Here is a 16,313-nt window from a genome sequence, read left to right as displayed (position 1 = left end):
TTCCAAAATGAATTAAGGAACGTAAGACCTGAAACCATAAAACGCCTCAAAGAAAATATAGGCAGAAAGTTCTATGATATAAGTCTTGGTGATAATTTTTTAATTGACACCAAAAGCAAAAGCAACAAAAGCAAAAATAAACAAGTGGGATTACATCAAACTGTAACGCTTATGCCAAGAAAAGGAAATCATCAACAAAATGAAAAGGCAACCTACCATATAGGAGAAAATATTTGCAAATCATATACTTGATAAGGGGTTAGTATCCAAAACAACAGAAAGAACTCACACAATAGCAAAAAAAAAAAAGCAAACAACCTGATTAAACAACAGGCAGAGGATCTGAATAGACTTTTTTGTGTTTTCATTTTCTTCAGAGATATACCCAGAAGTGGAACTGCAGGATAGTACAGTAGTTTTTTTTTTTTTTGGCTGCACCGTGTGGCATGCAGAACTTCCCAGACCAGGGATTGAATCTGCGCCCCCTGCAGTGGAAGCAGAGTCTTAACCCCTGGACCACCAGGGAAGTCCTGATATTTCTATTTTTAATTTTTCAAGGGCCCTCTATACTGTTTTCCACAGTGCTTGCACCAATGTACATTCCCACCAACAGCACACATGGGTTCCCTTTTCTCCACATCCTCGCCAACACTTGTTACTTGTTATTTCCTATCTTTTTGATAACAGCCATTCTAACAGCTGAGAGGTGATACCTCATTGTGGTTTTGATTTATTTGCATTTCCCTGATTAGTGATGTTGAGCATCTTTTCAAGTACCTGTTGGCCATTTGCATGCCTTCTTTGGAAAAATGTCTATTCAGATCCTCTGCCTGATGTTTAATCAGATTTTTTGCTTTTTTTTTTGCTATTTAGTTGTGTGAGTTCTTTCTGTTGTTTTGGATACTAGTCCCTTATCAGCTACATGCTTTGCAAATATTTTCTCCTATCTGGTAGGCTGCCTTTTCATTTTCTTGATGATTTCCTCTGTTGGGCATAAGCTTTTTAGTTTGATGTAGCCCCAAAGGATTATACTGTCTCAATATCCTTTGTTGCTTCAGTTCTTATTTTCTTTGTTTTTCTATCAGCAATTGTGGTAGCAGCTTCTGATATGGCTCCCAATGACCCCTGCCTCCTGGTATTCACAACCTTATGTAATCTCCCCTCCTCAAATGTGGGTTGGAACTAGTGACATGCATCTAAGAAACAGAATACCGCCAAGGTGATGGGGTGTCACTTCCGTGATGAGGTTACAAAAGATTGTCACTTCCACCTTGGTACATTCTCTCTCCCTTGCTTACTTTAATGAAGCCAAGAGTCATGCTGTCAGCTGCCCCAAGGAAAGACTCACACGGAAGGGAATGAGGTGGCCTGCCAACAGCCAGCAAGGAACAGAAGTGCTCAATCCAAAACCGCTCAAGGAACGAAATCTTGCCATCACCCCTGTGAGTGAGCTTGGAAGCAGCTCCTGCCCCAGTAGAGCCTTCAAATGGAACCACACCCCCAGCTGACCCTCAACTTGACTGTAGCCTTGTGAAAGACCCTGAAGCAAAGAACCCAGCTAAGTCATGCCTTTATCCTAACACACAGAAACTGTGAGAAAACAAACGTGTGCTGTTTTAAGCTGCTAAATTTTGGAATAATTTACCTCAATAGGTAACTAATATTTTAATAGTATGCCATCTGTCTTTTATTGTAAGCTGCCTCAAACTTTACTTGGAAATAGATGTTTAAATACGGAAAGCAGTAAGTAACTGGCCAATCCTTACAGAGCTGTGATAACCTATCACTGAATATTGGTAGTATTTTGTGATACCACAATCTCATATTAAAGCACTTTCTGGCATTTAGGGTTTACAATAAACTGCCTTAATTGTGTTTTGAGAATTCTTTGGAAATTCTCATGGAAATTTGTACCTCTGATCCAGGTAGGATGGAGTAGCTGGCACTGGTTTACCCTCCAACTGTAAACAACTACAAAGCTGGGCGAAATATATAAAAACAACAGTTTACAGACACAGAACAAAAAGTAACAGAAGGCTACGTTTTAAGAAAAGGGAAATGCACAAGGTGAAACCTGCATTCACCCTGGCTTTCTTTCTGAGTGCATTTTCAAAAATGGAGTGCAAGGAAATAAAGCCCAAGCAGAAGGCATTACCTCACTGGGCAAAGGAGATGGAGACTGGAACCAAAAAGGCTAGATTTTAAGGAGCCCAGGGTTGGAGGGAAGTGCAGTGAAGACACTCTAAAAATATGCATCAAAAATCCTCTCAGGTCCTCACCTAACATATAAGCTGCACATGAACAGGGCACAATTCCAGGAAGCCTAGCAGAACCTCTTAGCAAAGAATTCAGAAGCCACACACTGTTGGGGAGATAGGTTGCAGTTTGGGCCTAGACAGAGGATAACTTTGGTGAATACTTGGGGCTTTGAGTTGAGACCTCAAAGTCTAGCCCTAGGAGTAAGGACTACATTCTAGGCAATATGGGTAAAGCTGAAATAGACCCACCCTGATAAAGCCTAAAATCAAGCCTAGACTGGATCAAGGTGATCTGCTAGTATTTTAATTGCCAGCCAAAACTTAACATTTTTGGAGGAAGATAACAAATTCAGAATCTCTACAACACATCATCCACAATGTGTAATACACAATAAAGTTACTAGGCATGTCAAGCAGGAAAATGTCACTGATAACAAAGAGAAAAAGACAACAGAAACAGACCCAGAGATTATCCATGTATTGGAATAGGAAGGAACTCAAAATAACTATGCTTAAGATGGTAAAGAGAGAAAGAGAACACAATAGATGAAAAGAAAACTAGAGAATGGGATAAAACTTCTGTAAGAATAGGGACTTCGTCCTATTCACTGTCAAATCCTTGATGTCCAGAACAGTACCTGATAGACAGCAACTGCTCACAATGTTGGGTGGATCAATGAACAGTTAGCTGGATAGAAGGATGGGAGAGGTTATGCTCAGGGTTGGTAACAAAACCAAAGATTCTTTTTTTTTTTCTCCCGCTGCGGAGCACAGGCTCCGGACGCGCAGGCCCAGCGGCCATGGCTCACGGGCCCAGCCGCCCCGCGGCATGTGGGATCTTCCCGGACCGGGGCACGAACCCGCGTCCCCTGCATTGGCAGGCGGACTCCCAACCACTGTGCCACCAGGGAAGCCCCCAAAGATTCTTAAATGCCAAGAGAACATTACTGTATTTCACAGTAAATATCAGAATAAATCTCTGCATCAAAATCTCAGATAAACAACTATACATATGTATATACATCTATACAGAGCCACAGAAAACTAGTTACTGGTACATTTACTTCATTCACTATTTCATCCATCCAATCTTGAGGACATTTTAACCAGCAGTTTCCTACTCCCTGAGTAAAAATGAAAGCACAATACTACAAAATGTTCTAAAACCTTTATAAAAAGTACAAAAGCTTCAGATTTAGTAATGTCTTACTCCATGTGCCCTGTACAAATTCCTCCCTTGCTGAATTCTCTCCAGAAACAGTCAACACTTTCCACATGCCCCACCCCTCTCTGTGAAATGCTCTTCTTCCTAGGCAATCAATAAGATTCTCCTGGAAGCTGCCAATGTTTTTATATTACCTCGTCCCCTAGACACCAAAAGAACCGTTCCAACAGATTTTCAAACTCAGGACCAGAGGTTACGTCAAGAAAGCTTTAAGTGGCTATAACTAATGTGATACTCAGGAGTTCGCCAGGTGGAAAATGTAGATCTGGAGAGAGAAGGAGTAAAGCAATAAAGTTTGAAGAGGCAGAGTGGGAAAATCTGATTATCTTTGAGTCCCAGGTCCCACAAGTTCTTAGACCCATCTACATTGTAGTCCTGCCCTTCCTGCACCTTTCTTTTGATTCCAATAAATTATCCCTTTTGATTTAAGATAATTTGAAGTGGGTTTCTATCACCTGCAACCAACAAAATCCTGAGTACAGCTAGATTACCAAGTGACTTCCCTCACCAAGAACTACATGCTGAACTGCCTCAAAACTACACGTTCAATACTGTCTTCTTTCCCAAAGGAAAAGAGTATTAAGTTCTTTTACTTTCTATTTATTTATTTCTGTGTCCTTGGGGAAAACTGTATGTAAAGATGAAAAGAAAAGGAACACCATACCAAACACAATAAGGTGGCAGAGGAAAACCTAATGTACTCTTGAACCTTGTGGTAGTGCTTCAATGGAGAGCAAAGGAGAAAAGTCACTCACTCCCCATTTCCGAATCAACTGACTGTGAGTCTCCTAAAGGCAAGTAGTATCTCCTAAGTACTGAATCAACTAAGTAACATGATGCAACTGTATTTAGGATAACTGCTCAAGTGTTAGAGAGATCCAGGAAAACCTTTTTTAAGTCAATTTCTGTAAGAGTCCACTTTAGCTTTTTTTACAACTGCTACCATCTGCTGTGAAGATAAATTACAAGATGCAACCCAGTAATGACTCCTGAAATCAATCTATGGGTCACAACCAGAATTTAAAAAGCTCTAATAGTAAATATTAGAGTGCATCATATATAACACTATACACACACACACACACAGCATATGATGCTTCAGGTTTTTACTTTTTTGTTTTGTTTTCGGTGAAATTTATGAGTGTCCCTGCATTTTGCACAATTCCAGGAGGCACATCCATAGTGTAGCAAGCTCTGTAGTAATATACACTTAGGTATGTGTGTACTAGTCATTATGTAAAAATTTCTCACTGTGGATCACAGTCAAAACAAATGGGCAAACACTGATCTATCGGAAAGATTAGATATTTGATTTAGAATCTTGCTTTCAAATCCAACTATCACCACTCACTCTGCAGTTCAAAGTTTTCATCTGTAAAATGGGGAAATATCTCATACAGCTACAAAGAAAACAAAACAAATAATATATGTCAGTGCCTGATGCCAACTCCAGCACTCTGTAATTATTGGATATGTCTTAGTGCTCTACTGCCTTACCCCAGAGTGCTTCTATTAAGGCTAGCCTAGCCTAGCCTGTGACAAGATGAAATTTTCCTTGACATTTTTCAGGGCAACAAGATTTTATTTTTATTGCCAATATAACTAACATGGAATAGTTACAAAGACCCCCAATATGTACAAGGCCATTCTTTGGACTATATCTGATTCCTTTCCTTAAATGAGAAGAGTTGAGCACTCTGAATAGCAGCTCAGTTTCTCAACAAACATATATATTCTCAGCACTCTTAAAAGGGCCAAACACATAGAATACAATTGTGGTCACACAGTCACATGGACCCCGTCCTCAGAGTTTGCAGAGTAGGTAAGCAAAGCATGAGCAACACAGTCATGTGTAAATTAAAGTCTGACATCACTTCCCAGATAGGCTGCAAACAAAACAAAGAACTAGAAATTATCTCACACAAGTTTTGACATTTGCTACTAGCACTTGCATTGCCAAAATTAAATGTATGGAAAGAAAGGCCTAAATATATACTAAGTAATTTTATATGTTAGAATTTTTCCATATTAAAAATTGACAAAAAGAAAAAAAACTGATGCAACAAAACTTATTCAGAGTCCAAAGACTAGCTATTCCCCCCCCACCAATGTAAATATGATTTATCCTATTTTTCTTTTGACCAACTTCAAAAACCAGAATATCTGTACTATATATTAAAATGACTATTTCACACTGGTCTCTTCCATATCTTAAAAATCACTGTGAGGCAATAAGCCTACAAGCCCTTACTGCAAACCTAACTTAGAGCACAGGTACTAAATACTGACACAGCATGTATAATTCAATATAGATAAGGACCACAATGAAATGAAATTTATAGTACGTTAATACAGAAGCATTGCTAGAAAGAAGTCATGATATTAAAATAAGGTGTGGGGCTTCCCTGGTGGCGCAGTGGTTAAGAATCCGCCTGCCAATGCAGGGGACCCGGGTTCGAGCCCTGGTCTGGGAAGATCCCACATGCCGCGGAGCAACTAAGCCCTTGCGCCACAACTACTGAGCCTGAGCTCTAGAGCCCACGAGCCCAACTACTGAAGCCCGCGCTCTGCAACAAGAGAATCCACCACAAGGAGAAGCCCACGCACCGCAACGAAGAGTAGCCCCCACCTGCCGCAACTAGAGAAAGCCTGCACTGAGCAACGAAGACCCAACGCAGCCAAGAATAAATAAATTTTTAAAATAATAATAAATAAATAAATAAAATAAGGTGTGGTCCATAATGTATTTGAGTCACTGATCTAATTACTAAATTTGTCTAGGCTTGTTTATCTGTAAAACTGGGAAGCAATTCTTACTAAATTCCAAGGATGCTCTGAGGACACAAGATTATAAATCTAGGTACTATAATAAGTCCTTATGCAATCAATTTGCACTACAGTATGATGTCATTAGAAAAAGGTAGTATATGCTAATGGGATGTTCAAAAGCACTCAAAACCACAGCATTGAGAAGTATTTCTCCTGTTGAGTCAACTGTATCCTGGATTGAACATCTGCTGACATAAAAGAATCTGATAGTCTTCAAAAAATTCAGTCTTCTAACGAAAACACTAATCTGAAAAGATACATTCAACCCAATGTTCACAGCAGCATTATCTACAATTGCCAAGATATAGAAGTAACCTACGTGTCCATTAACAGATGAGTGGATAAAGACGTGGTGCATGTGTATGTACATATAGATACATGTGCACACACACACAGCCACACACACCGGAATACTACTCAGACGTAAAAGAAGCATGAAATTTTGCCCTTTGCAACAACATGGATGGACCTGGAGGGTATAATACTAAGTGAAATAAGTCAGAGAAAGACAAATACTGTACAACATCACTTATATGTGAAATCAAAAAAATAAAACCAGTGAATATAACAAAAAAGCAGACTCACAGATATAGAGAACTAGTGGTTACCTGTGGGGAGAGGGAAGGGGGAAGGGCAAGATAGGAGTAGGGGACTAAGGGGGTACAAACTATGTATGAAATAAATAAGCTACAATGATATATAGTACAACAGAGGAGGAAAAAACCTCAGTCTTCTAAAACTGACGACAAATTCAAAGGCCTGTCACTGGTACTCAGCAGCACAGTTAAAACGATTCAAGTAAATGTTAATCTCTGTTCCACTGTTCCATCAAACAGTTAGGCTAGAACTCAGATCTTTCAAATCTCAAACGGTTTAAGAATTCAAGATGCCAAATTTCTGATACATAAATTTTATGGCTGGATTATGGAATTATGCTAGACTCCTTAACAAGACTACTGAAAATTCTCCTCTATAAAAAGATACCATTGGATCCGGGAAGATGGCGGAAGAGTAAGACGCGGAGATCACGTTCCTCCCCACAGATACACCAGAAATACATCTACGCGTGGAACAACTCCTACAGAGCATCTACTGAACGCTGGCAGAAGACCTCAGACCTCCCAAAAGGCAAGAAACCCCCCACGTACCTGGGTAGGGCAAAAGAAAAAACTAAACAGAGACAAAAGGACAGGGACGGGTCCTGCACCAGCGGGAGAGAGCTGTGAAGGAGGAAAAGTGTCCACACACTAGGAAGCCCCTTCGCGGGTGGAGACTTCGGGAGGCGGAGTGGGGGAGCTTGGGAGCCGCGGAGGAGAGCACAGCAACAGGGGTGCGGAGGGCAAAGCGGACAGATTCCAGCGCAGAGGATCGGGCCGACCGGAACTCGCCAGCCGAGAGGCTTGTCTGCTCGGCGGGCGGGACTGGGAGCTGAGGCTCCGGCTTTTGTCGGAGCGCCGGGAGAGGACTGAGGTTAGCGGCGTGAACACAGCCTGCAGGGCGTTAGTGCACCGCGGCTGGCCGGGAGAGAGTCCGGGGAGAAGTCTGGAACTGCCGAAGAGGCAAGAGACTTTTACGTCCCTCTTTGTTTCCTGGTGCACGAGGAGAGGGGATTAAGAACGCTGCTTGAGAGAGCTCCAGGGACGGGCGCGAGCCGTGGCTAAAAGTGCGGAGCCCAGAGACAGACATGAGACGCTAGGGCCGCTGCTGCCGCCACCGGGAGGCCTGTGTGCGAACACAGGTCACTAGCCACACGCCCTTCCGGGGAGCCTGTGCAGCCCGCCACTGCCAGGGTCCCGGGATCCAGGGACAACTCCCCCGGGAGAACGCACAGGCGCGCCTCAGGCTGCAACGTCTCCCCGGCCTCTGCCGCCGCAGGCCCGCCCCACACTCCGTGCCCCTCCCTACCCCCGGGCCTGAGTGAGCCAGAGCCTCCGAATCAGCGGCTCCTTTAACCCCGTCCTGTCTGAGCAAAGAACAGACGCCCTCCGGCGACCTACACGCACAGGCGGGGCTAAATCCAAAGCTGAGCCCCTGGGAACTGTGAGAACAAAGAAGAGAAAGGGAAATCTCTCCCAGCAGCCTCAGAAGCAGCGGATTAAAGCTCCACAATCAACTTGATATACCCTGCATCTGTGGAATACCTGAATAGACAACGAATCATCCCAAATTAAGGAGCCCTGTGGATGAAAGGCGCTTGGTGCTGCAGCCAGGAGTCAGTGCTGTGCCTCTGAGGTGCGAGAGCCAACTTCAGGACACTGATCCACAAGAAACCTCCCAGCTGCACATAATATCAAACAGCAAAAATCTCCGAGAGATCTCCATCTCAACGCCAGCACCCAGCTTCACTCAACGACCAGCAAGCTACAGTGCTGGACATCCTATGCCAAACAACTAGCAAGACAGGAACACAACCCCACCCATTAGCAGAGAGGCGGCCAAAATCATAATAAGTCTACAGACACCCCAAAACACACCACCAGACGTGGACCTGCCCACCAGAAAGACAAGATCTAGCCTCATCCACCAGAACACAGGCACTAGTACCCTCCACCAGGAAGCCTACACAACCCACTGAACCAACCTTAGCCACTGGGGACAGACACAAAAAACAACAGGAACTACGAACCTTCAGCCTGCAAAAAAGGAGACCCCAAACACAGTAAGATAAGCAAAATGAAAAGACAGAAAAACACACCGCAGATGAAGGAGCAAGATAAAAACCCATCAGACCTAACAAATGAAGAGGAAATAGGCAGTCTACCTGAAAAAGAATTCAGAATAATGATAGTAAAGTTGATTCGAAATCTCGGAGATAGAATGGACAATAGAATGGACAAAATGCAAGAATCAGTTAACAAGGACCTAGAAGAACTAAAGATGAAACAAGCAACGATGAACAACACAATAAATGAAATTAAAAGTACTCTAGATGGGATCAACAGCAGAATAACTGAGGCAGAAGAACGGATAAGTGACCTGGAAGATAAAATAGTGGAAATAACTACTGCAGAGCAGAATAAAGAAAAAAGACTGAAAAGAACTGAGGACAGTCTCAGAGACCTCTGGGACAACATTAAACGTACCAACATTCGAATTATAGGGGTTCCAGAAGAAGAAGAGAAAAAGAAAGGGACTGAGAAAATATTTGAAGAGATTATAGTTGAAAACTTCCCTAATATGGGAAAGGAAATAGTTAATCAAGTCCAGGAAGCACAGAGAGTCCCATACAGGATAAATCCAAGGAGAAATACGCCAAGACACATATTAATCAAACTGTCAAAAATTAAATACAAAGAAAACATATTAAAAGCAGCAAGGGAAAAACAACAAATAACACACAAAGGAATCCCCATAAGGTTAACAGCTGATCTTTCAGCAGAAACTCTGCAAGCCAGAAGGGAGTGGCAGGACATATTGAAAGTATTGAAGGAGAAAAACCTGCAACCAAGATTACTCTACCCAGCAAGGATCTCATTCAGATTTGATGGAGAAATTAAAACCTTTACAGACAAGCAAAAGCTGAGAGAGTTCAGCACCACCAAACCAGCTCTACAACAACTGCTAAAGGAACTTCTCTAGGCAAGAAACACAAAAGAAGGAAAAGACCTACAATAACAAACCCAAAACAATTAAGAAAATGGGAATGGGAACACACATATCGATAATTACCTTAAATGTAAATGGACTAAATGCTCCCACCAAAAGACACAGATTGGCTGAATGGATACAAAAACAAGACCCATATATTTGCTGTCTACAAGAGACCCACTTCAGACCTAGAGACACATACAGACTGAAAGTAAGGGGATGGAAAAAGGTATTTCATGCAAATGGAAACCAAAAGAAAGCTGGAGTAGCAATTCTCATATCAGACAAAATAGACTTTAAAACAAAGGCTATTAGAAGAGACAAAGAAGGACACTACATAATGATCAAGGGATCGATCCAAGAGGAAGATATAACAATTGTAAATATTTATGCACCCAACATAGGTGCACCTCAATACATAAGGCAAATACTGACAACCATAAAAGGGGAAATCGACAGTAACACATTCATAGTAGGGGACTTTAACACCCCACTTTCACCAATGGACAGATCATCCAAATTAAAATAAATAAGGAAACACAAGCTTTAAATGATACATTAAATGAGATGGAGTTAATTGATATTTATAGGACATTCCATCCAAAAACAACAGAATACACATTTTTCTCAAGTGCTCATGGAACATTCTCCAGGATAGATCATATCTTGGGTCACAAATCAAGCCTTGGTAAATTTAAGAAAATTGAAATTGTATCAAGTATCTTTTCCGACCACAACGCTATGAGACTCGATATCAATCACAGGAGAAGATCTGTAAAAAATACAAACACATGGAGGCTAAACAATACACTACTTAATAACGAAGTGATCACTGAAGAAATCAAAGGGGAAATCAAAAAATACCTAGAAACAAATGACAATGGAGACACGACAACTCAAAATCTATGGGATGCAGCAAAAGCAGTTCTAAGAGGGAAGTTTATAGCAATACAATCTTACCTTAAGAAACAGGAAACATCTCGAATAAACAACCTAACCTTGCACCTAAAGCAATTAGAGAAAGAAGAACAAAAAAACCCCAAAGTTAGCAGGAGGAAAGAAATCATAAAAATCAGATCAGAAATAAATGAAAAAGAAATGAAGGAAACGATAGCAAAGATCAATAAAACTAAAAGCTGGTTCTTTGAAAGGATAAACAAAATTGATAAACCATTAGCCAGACTCATCAAGAAAAAAAGGGAGAAGACTCAAATCAATAGAATTAGAAATGAAAAAGGAGAAGTAACAACTGACACTGCAGAAATACAAAAGATCATGAGAGATTACTACAAGCAACTCTATGCCAATAAAATGGACAATCTGGAAGAAATGGACAAATTCTTAGAAATGCACAACCTGCCAAGACTGAATCAGGAAGAAATAGAAAATATGAACAGACCAATCACAAGCACTGAAATTGAAACTGTGATTAAAAATCTTCCAACAAGCAAAAGCCCAGGACCAGATGGCTTCACAGGCGAATTCTATCAAACATTTAGAGAAGAGCTATCACCTATCCTTCTCAGACTCTTCCAAAATATAGCAGAGGGAGGAACACTCCCCAACTCATTCTACGAGGCCACCATCACCCTGATACCAAAACCAGACAAGGATGTCACAAAGAAAGAAAACTACAGGCCAATATCACTGATGAACATAGATGCAAAGATCCTCAACAAAATACTAGCAAACAGAATCCAACAGCACATTAAACGGATCATACACCATGATCAAGTGGGGTTTATTCCAGGAATGCAAGGATTCTTCAATATACGCAAATCAATCAACGTGATACACCATATTAACAAATTGAAGGAGAAAAACCATATGATCATCTCAATAGATGCAGAGAAAGCTTTTCACAAAATTCAACACCCATTTATGATAAAAACCCTGCAGAAAGTAGGCATAGAGGGAACTTTCCTCAACATAATAAAGGCCATATATAACAAACCCACAGCCAACATCGTCCTCAATGGTGAAAAACTGAAAGCATTTCCACTAAGATCAGGAACAAGACAAGGTTGCCCACTCTCACCACTCTTATTCAACATAGTTTTGGAAGTTTTAGCCACAGCAATCAGAGAAGAAAAGGAAATAAAAGGAATCCAAATCGGAAAAGAAGAAGTAAAGCTGTCACTGTTTGCAGATGACATGATACTATACATAGAGAATCCTAAAGATGCTACCAGAGAACTACTAGAGCTAATCAATGAATTTGGTAAAGTAGCAGGATACAAAATTAATGCACAGAAATCTCTGGCATTCCTATACACTAAGGATGAAAAATCTGAAAGTGAAATCAAGAAAACACTCCCATTTACCATTGCAACAAAAAGAATAAAATACCTAGGAATAAACCTACCTAAGGAGACAAAAGACCTGTATGCAGAAAACTATAAGACACTGATGAAAGAAATTAAAAATGATACAAATAGATGGAGAGATATACCATGTTCTTGGATTGGAAGAATCAACATTGTGAAAATGACTCTACTACCCAAAGCAATCTACAGATTCAATGCAATCCCTATGAAACTACCACTGGCATTTTTCACAGAACTAGAACAAAAAATCTCACAATTTGTATGGAAACACAAAAGACCCCGAATAGCCAAAGCAATCTTGAGAACGAAAAATGGAGCTGGAGGAATCAGGCTTCCTGACTTCAGACTATACTACAAAGCTACAGTAATCAAGACAGTATGGTACTGGCACAAAAACAGAAATATAGATCAATGGAACAGGATAGAAAGCCCAGAGATAAACCCACGCACATATGGTCACCTTATCTTTGACAAAGGAGGCAGAAATGTACAGTGGAGAAAGGACAGCCTATTCAATAAGTGGTGCTGGGAAAACTGGACAGCTACATGTAAAAGTATGAGATTAGATCACTCCCTAACACCATACACAAAAATAAGCTCAAAATGGATTAAAGACCTAAATGTAAGGCCAGAAACTATCAAACTCTTAGAGGAAAACATAGGCAGAACACTCTATGACATAAATCACAGCAAGATCCTTTTTGACCCACCTCCTAGAGAAATGGAAATAAAAACAAAAGTAAACAAATGGGACCTAATGAAACTTAAAACCTTTTGCGCAGCAAAGGAAACCATAAAGAAGACCAAAAGACAACCCTCAGAATGGGAGAAAATATTTGCAAATGAAGCAACTGACAAAGGATTAATCTCCAAAATTTATAAGCAGCTCATGCAGCTTAATAACAAAAGAACAAACAACCCAATCCAAAAATGGGCAGAAGACCTAAATAGACATTTCTCCAAAGAAGATATACAGAGTGCCAACAAACACATGAAAGAATGCTCAACATCACTAATCATTAGAGAAATGCAAATCAAAACTACAATGAGATATCATCTCACACCAGTCAGAATGGCCATCATCAAAAAAATCTAGAAACAATAAATGCTGGAGAGGGTGTGGAGAAAAGGGAACCCTCTTACACTGTTGGTGGGAATGTAAATTGATACAGCCACTGTGGAGAACAGTATGGAGGTTCCTTAAAAAGCTACAAATAGAACTACCATATGACCCAGCAATCCCACTACTGGGCATATACCCTGAGAAAACCATAATTCAAAAAGAGTCATGTACCAAAATGTTCATTGCAGCTCTATTTACAATAGCCCAGAGATGGAAACAACCTAAGTGTCCATCATCGGATGAATGGATAAAGAAGATGTGGCACATATATACAATGGAATATTACTCAGCCATAAAAAGAGATGAAATTGAGCTATTTGTAATGAGGTGGATAGACCTAGAGTCTGTCATACAGAGTGAAGTAAGTCAGAAAGAGAGAGACAAATACCGTATGCTAACACATATATATGGAATTTAAGAAAAAAAAAATGTCATGAAAAACCTAGGGGTGAAACAGGAATAAAGACACAGACTTACTAGAGAATGGACTTGAGGCTATGGGGAGGGGGAAGGGTAAACGGTGACAAAGCAATAAAGAGGCATGGACATGTATACACTACCAAACGTAAGGTAGATAGCTAGTGGGAAGCAGCCGCATAGCACAGGGAGATCAGCTCGGTGCTTTGTGACCACCTGGAGGGGTGGGATAGGGAGGGTGGGAGGGAGGGTGACGCAAGCAGGAAGAGATATGGGAACATATGTATATATATAACTGATTCATTTTGTTGTGAAGCTGAAACTAACATACCATTGTAAAGCAATTATGCTCCAATAAAGATGTTTAAAAAAAAAAAAAAAAAGATACCATTGCCACCATTTAACTAATTTTTCCTAAACTGGTCATTCTGCTGCTCCACCTACAACTGTCACCCAGTTCCAGTCTTTTCATAAGCTACCACACACTAGTGGGGCAGTTGGCTGGGGTTATGCTGCAGCAAGCAGCCAAATAAAGTGAAGTTAACTGGAACCGAACCAATGGTCATTTTGCAAGGACACTTGAACTTTGAAGCACTTTGTAAAGTGCTGGTTACTTCTAATAATATTCCGGTGAAGTTTCAGTATTGAGCCATCCATTATATTTCATTGCCAACTATATGTCACCTTAAAAACAAGAAGACTGCAAGACATTTCCCTGGCTTTAAAAAAAGAAAAAAATCACAAATCTAGTCCAATTATTTTTAAGTGTAAACAATGGGGGCAGGGCATAACTTAATAAAACTGCACGGTAGTCATAGTGGTTAACCTGGCACCAGTCATCTGGGAACCACAGCTTTAGGTCCTAGAGTCTTAAACTTTTTAAGCTCACCAAGTCCAAACCTTATTTTACAAGTGAGATTTTTAAGTTAAGAGTTTTGGTCTGATTATTATAATAGCTTAACTCTTACACCTCACTATGTACCAGGTACTGTTCTAGGCCCTTTACACCTATTTACTCTCAATCCTCACAACAAACCACAAAGAATGAGGTCAACTAATTTGCCCAAGGTCACACAGTTATTAAGTGACAAAGTCAGAATTCAAATCCAAGCAGTTTAGGTCCTGAATCTATACTCTTAAACCACCAGGCTCTACTGCTTCTCTACAGAATGGTTTAAATCCAGTCCCACACAAGGGTTCTCAGAGTTCTAACGTGAGAAACTAATAATTTTCCACACAAACTTTTTTTCCAATCCCATCATCGCAGTTGAACAGCAAAAAGTTCCTCTTGTCTGTCTGCAACTTTAAGTAATCTAACTTTTGTATCCAAAACAGACGCCTTCTCTGGGAAACCAAAAGATGCCGCGGCCAGGTGGAACGGAACTCGTGTTTCTCATTGTTGTTTTAATCGCTACACCTGAGGTGCCTAAAAACATAATAAGTAAGTGAGGAGCAACGCTGTTTCTGAGAAAGGCAAACATCTACCATATTTTCATGATGCCTAATGAGCTGAAACTGAGCTAAAAACAGGAATGGCCCCGTCTTTTTTTCCCAGCTGTCTCTAATTTATTTGAGAAGGGGAAGTCTCTGTTTATGCACCTGAATACAGGTGAGAAATGGGTGAAGGGAAACGGGGGTCAGACACGTTATGCTCCATCTCTCCACAGTGGGGAGGCTCAGACTTCAGACCCTGTGTTGGAAGTTACACCCAGTATTACACACCATTTCTGCCCGGGCCGGCTTCAGTGCCTCTCCAGGCTGCAGAGAGGTGGTTACGTGGCGCTTGGAGGCATTTCCTCCGGCCTGGAGAGGTGGCACCCCCGCTGGTGGGAGCCCCGAGCCCCGAGCCCTGAGCCCTGAGGCAGGTGGCGCCTGGGGGAGGCGGGAAATGCGAGGCGGGAGCTTCCCAGGGATCCCCGAGGGGCCGTCTGCGGTGGCTTGGCCGGAGCCGCTATAGGGCCGCGCCTTGCCTGCGCCCCCAGCCTTCAGGACGACCCGCGCCAAACCCACCCCCCGGCCTCGAGGGTCAGCTGCACGCCGAGACCGGGCTTCTGAGGCAAAGGAGCCCGAGGGCGGACGCAACCCTCTGTGGGCCACTCACCAGGTTGAGGGGTCCTTCCATTACTTCCATAGACCCCGGGGTAAGCGGCGGCCTGAGGAAGGGGAGCGACGGAGCCCGGGCACATGGAGGGTAACAGCTGGCGAGCTCGACGCAGCGACGGCAACTGTGGCCCCACTCCGCGCCCCGGGAGCCAGCGGCGGGCGCAGAGGGAGCAACAACCGCACCACTTCCTCCTCCGGCGCGGCGCCGCGGGCCCGCCCCCCGCGCCGCGGCCACGCACGCGTCACGACGTCACACGCGGCAGGTTCAAGGTGGGAGGGAGGACAGGGAGTGGGTGGGGTTCAGGGAAGGCGGGGCACGGACAGACGTACACTTTCTCGCGGTCCATCTTTCCTCTCGCGAGAAGCATGTCTTCAGCTTCCGCATACGTCATGTGAGGAGGTACAGCCTTGTTGCTGGAATTTAAGTAAAAGTGGCTGACTTT

The 16,313-nt window shown here is 42.1% G+C and overlaps 1 protein-coding gene across 2 annotated transcripts in view; it reads right to left on the bottom strand.

Annotated features, from left to right (window-relative positions):
* Window positions 1–16,102, bottom strand: part of NRBF2 (nuclear receptor binding factor 2) — a 39,140-nt gene extending 23,038 nt beyond the window's left edge. The window contains exon 1 of one of the 2 annotated variants that reach the window (XM_004279990.4): window positions 15,869–16,102. In XM_004279990.4, coding sequence (XP_004280038.1) covers window positions 15,869–15,953 — 85 coding nt within the window. In that variant the 5' untranslated portion in view covers window positions 15,954–16,102. The remainder of the gene's footprint in view (window positions 1–15,868) is intronic. The other variant, XM_004279989.4, reaches the window with a different exon arrangement.
* Between the last annotated feature and the right edge of the window lie 211 nt (window positions 16,103–16,313).

This window comes from Orcinus orca, chromosome 14, assembly GCF_937001465.1.
Source record: "Orcinus orca chromosome 14, mOrcOrc1.1, whole genome shotgun sequence".
NCBI lineage: Eukaryota > Metazoa > Chordata > Mammalia > Artiodactyla > Delphinidae > Orcinus > Orcinus orca.
The sequence above is the reverse complement of the archived record's forward strand: the minus strand, read 5'-3'. Positions and strand labels throughout refer to the sequence as shown.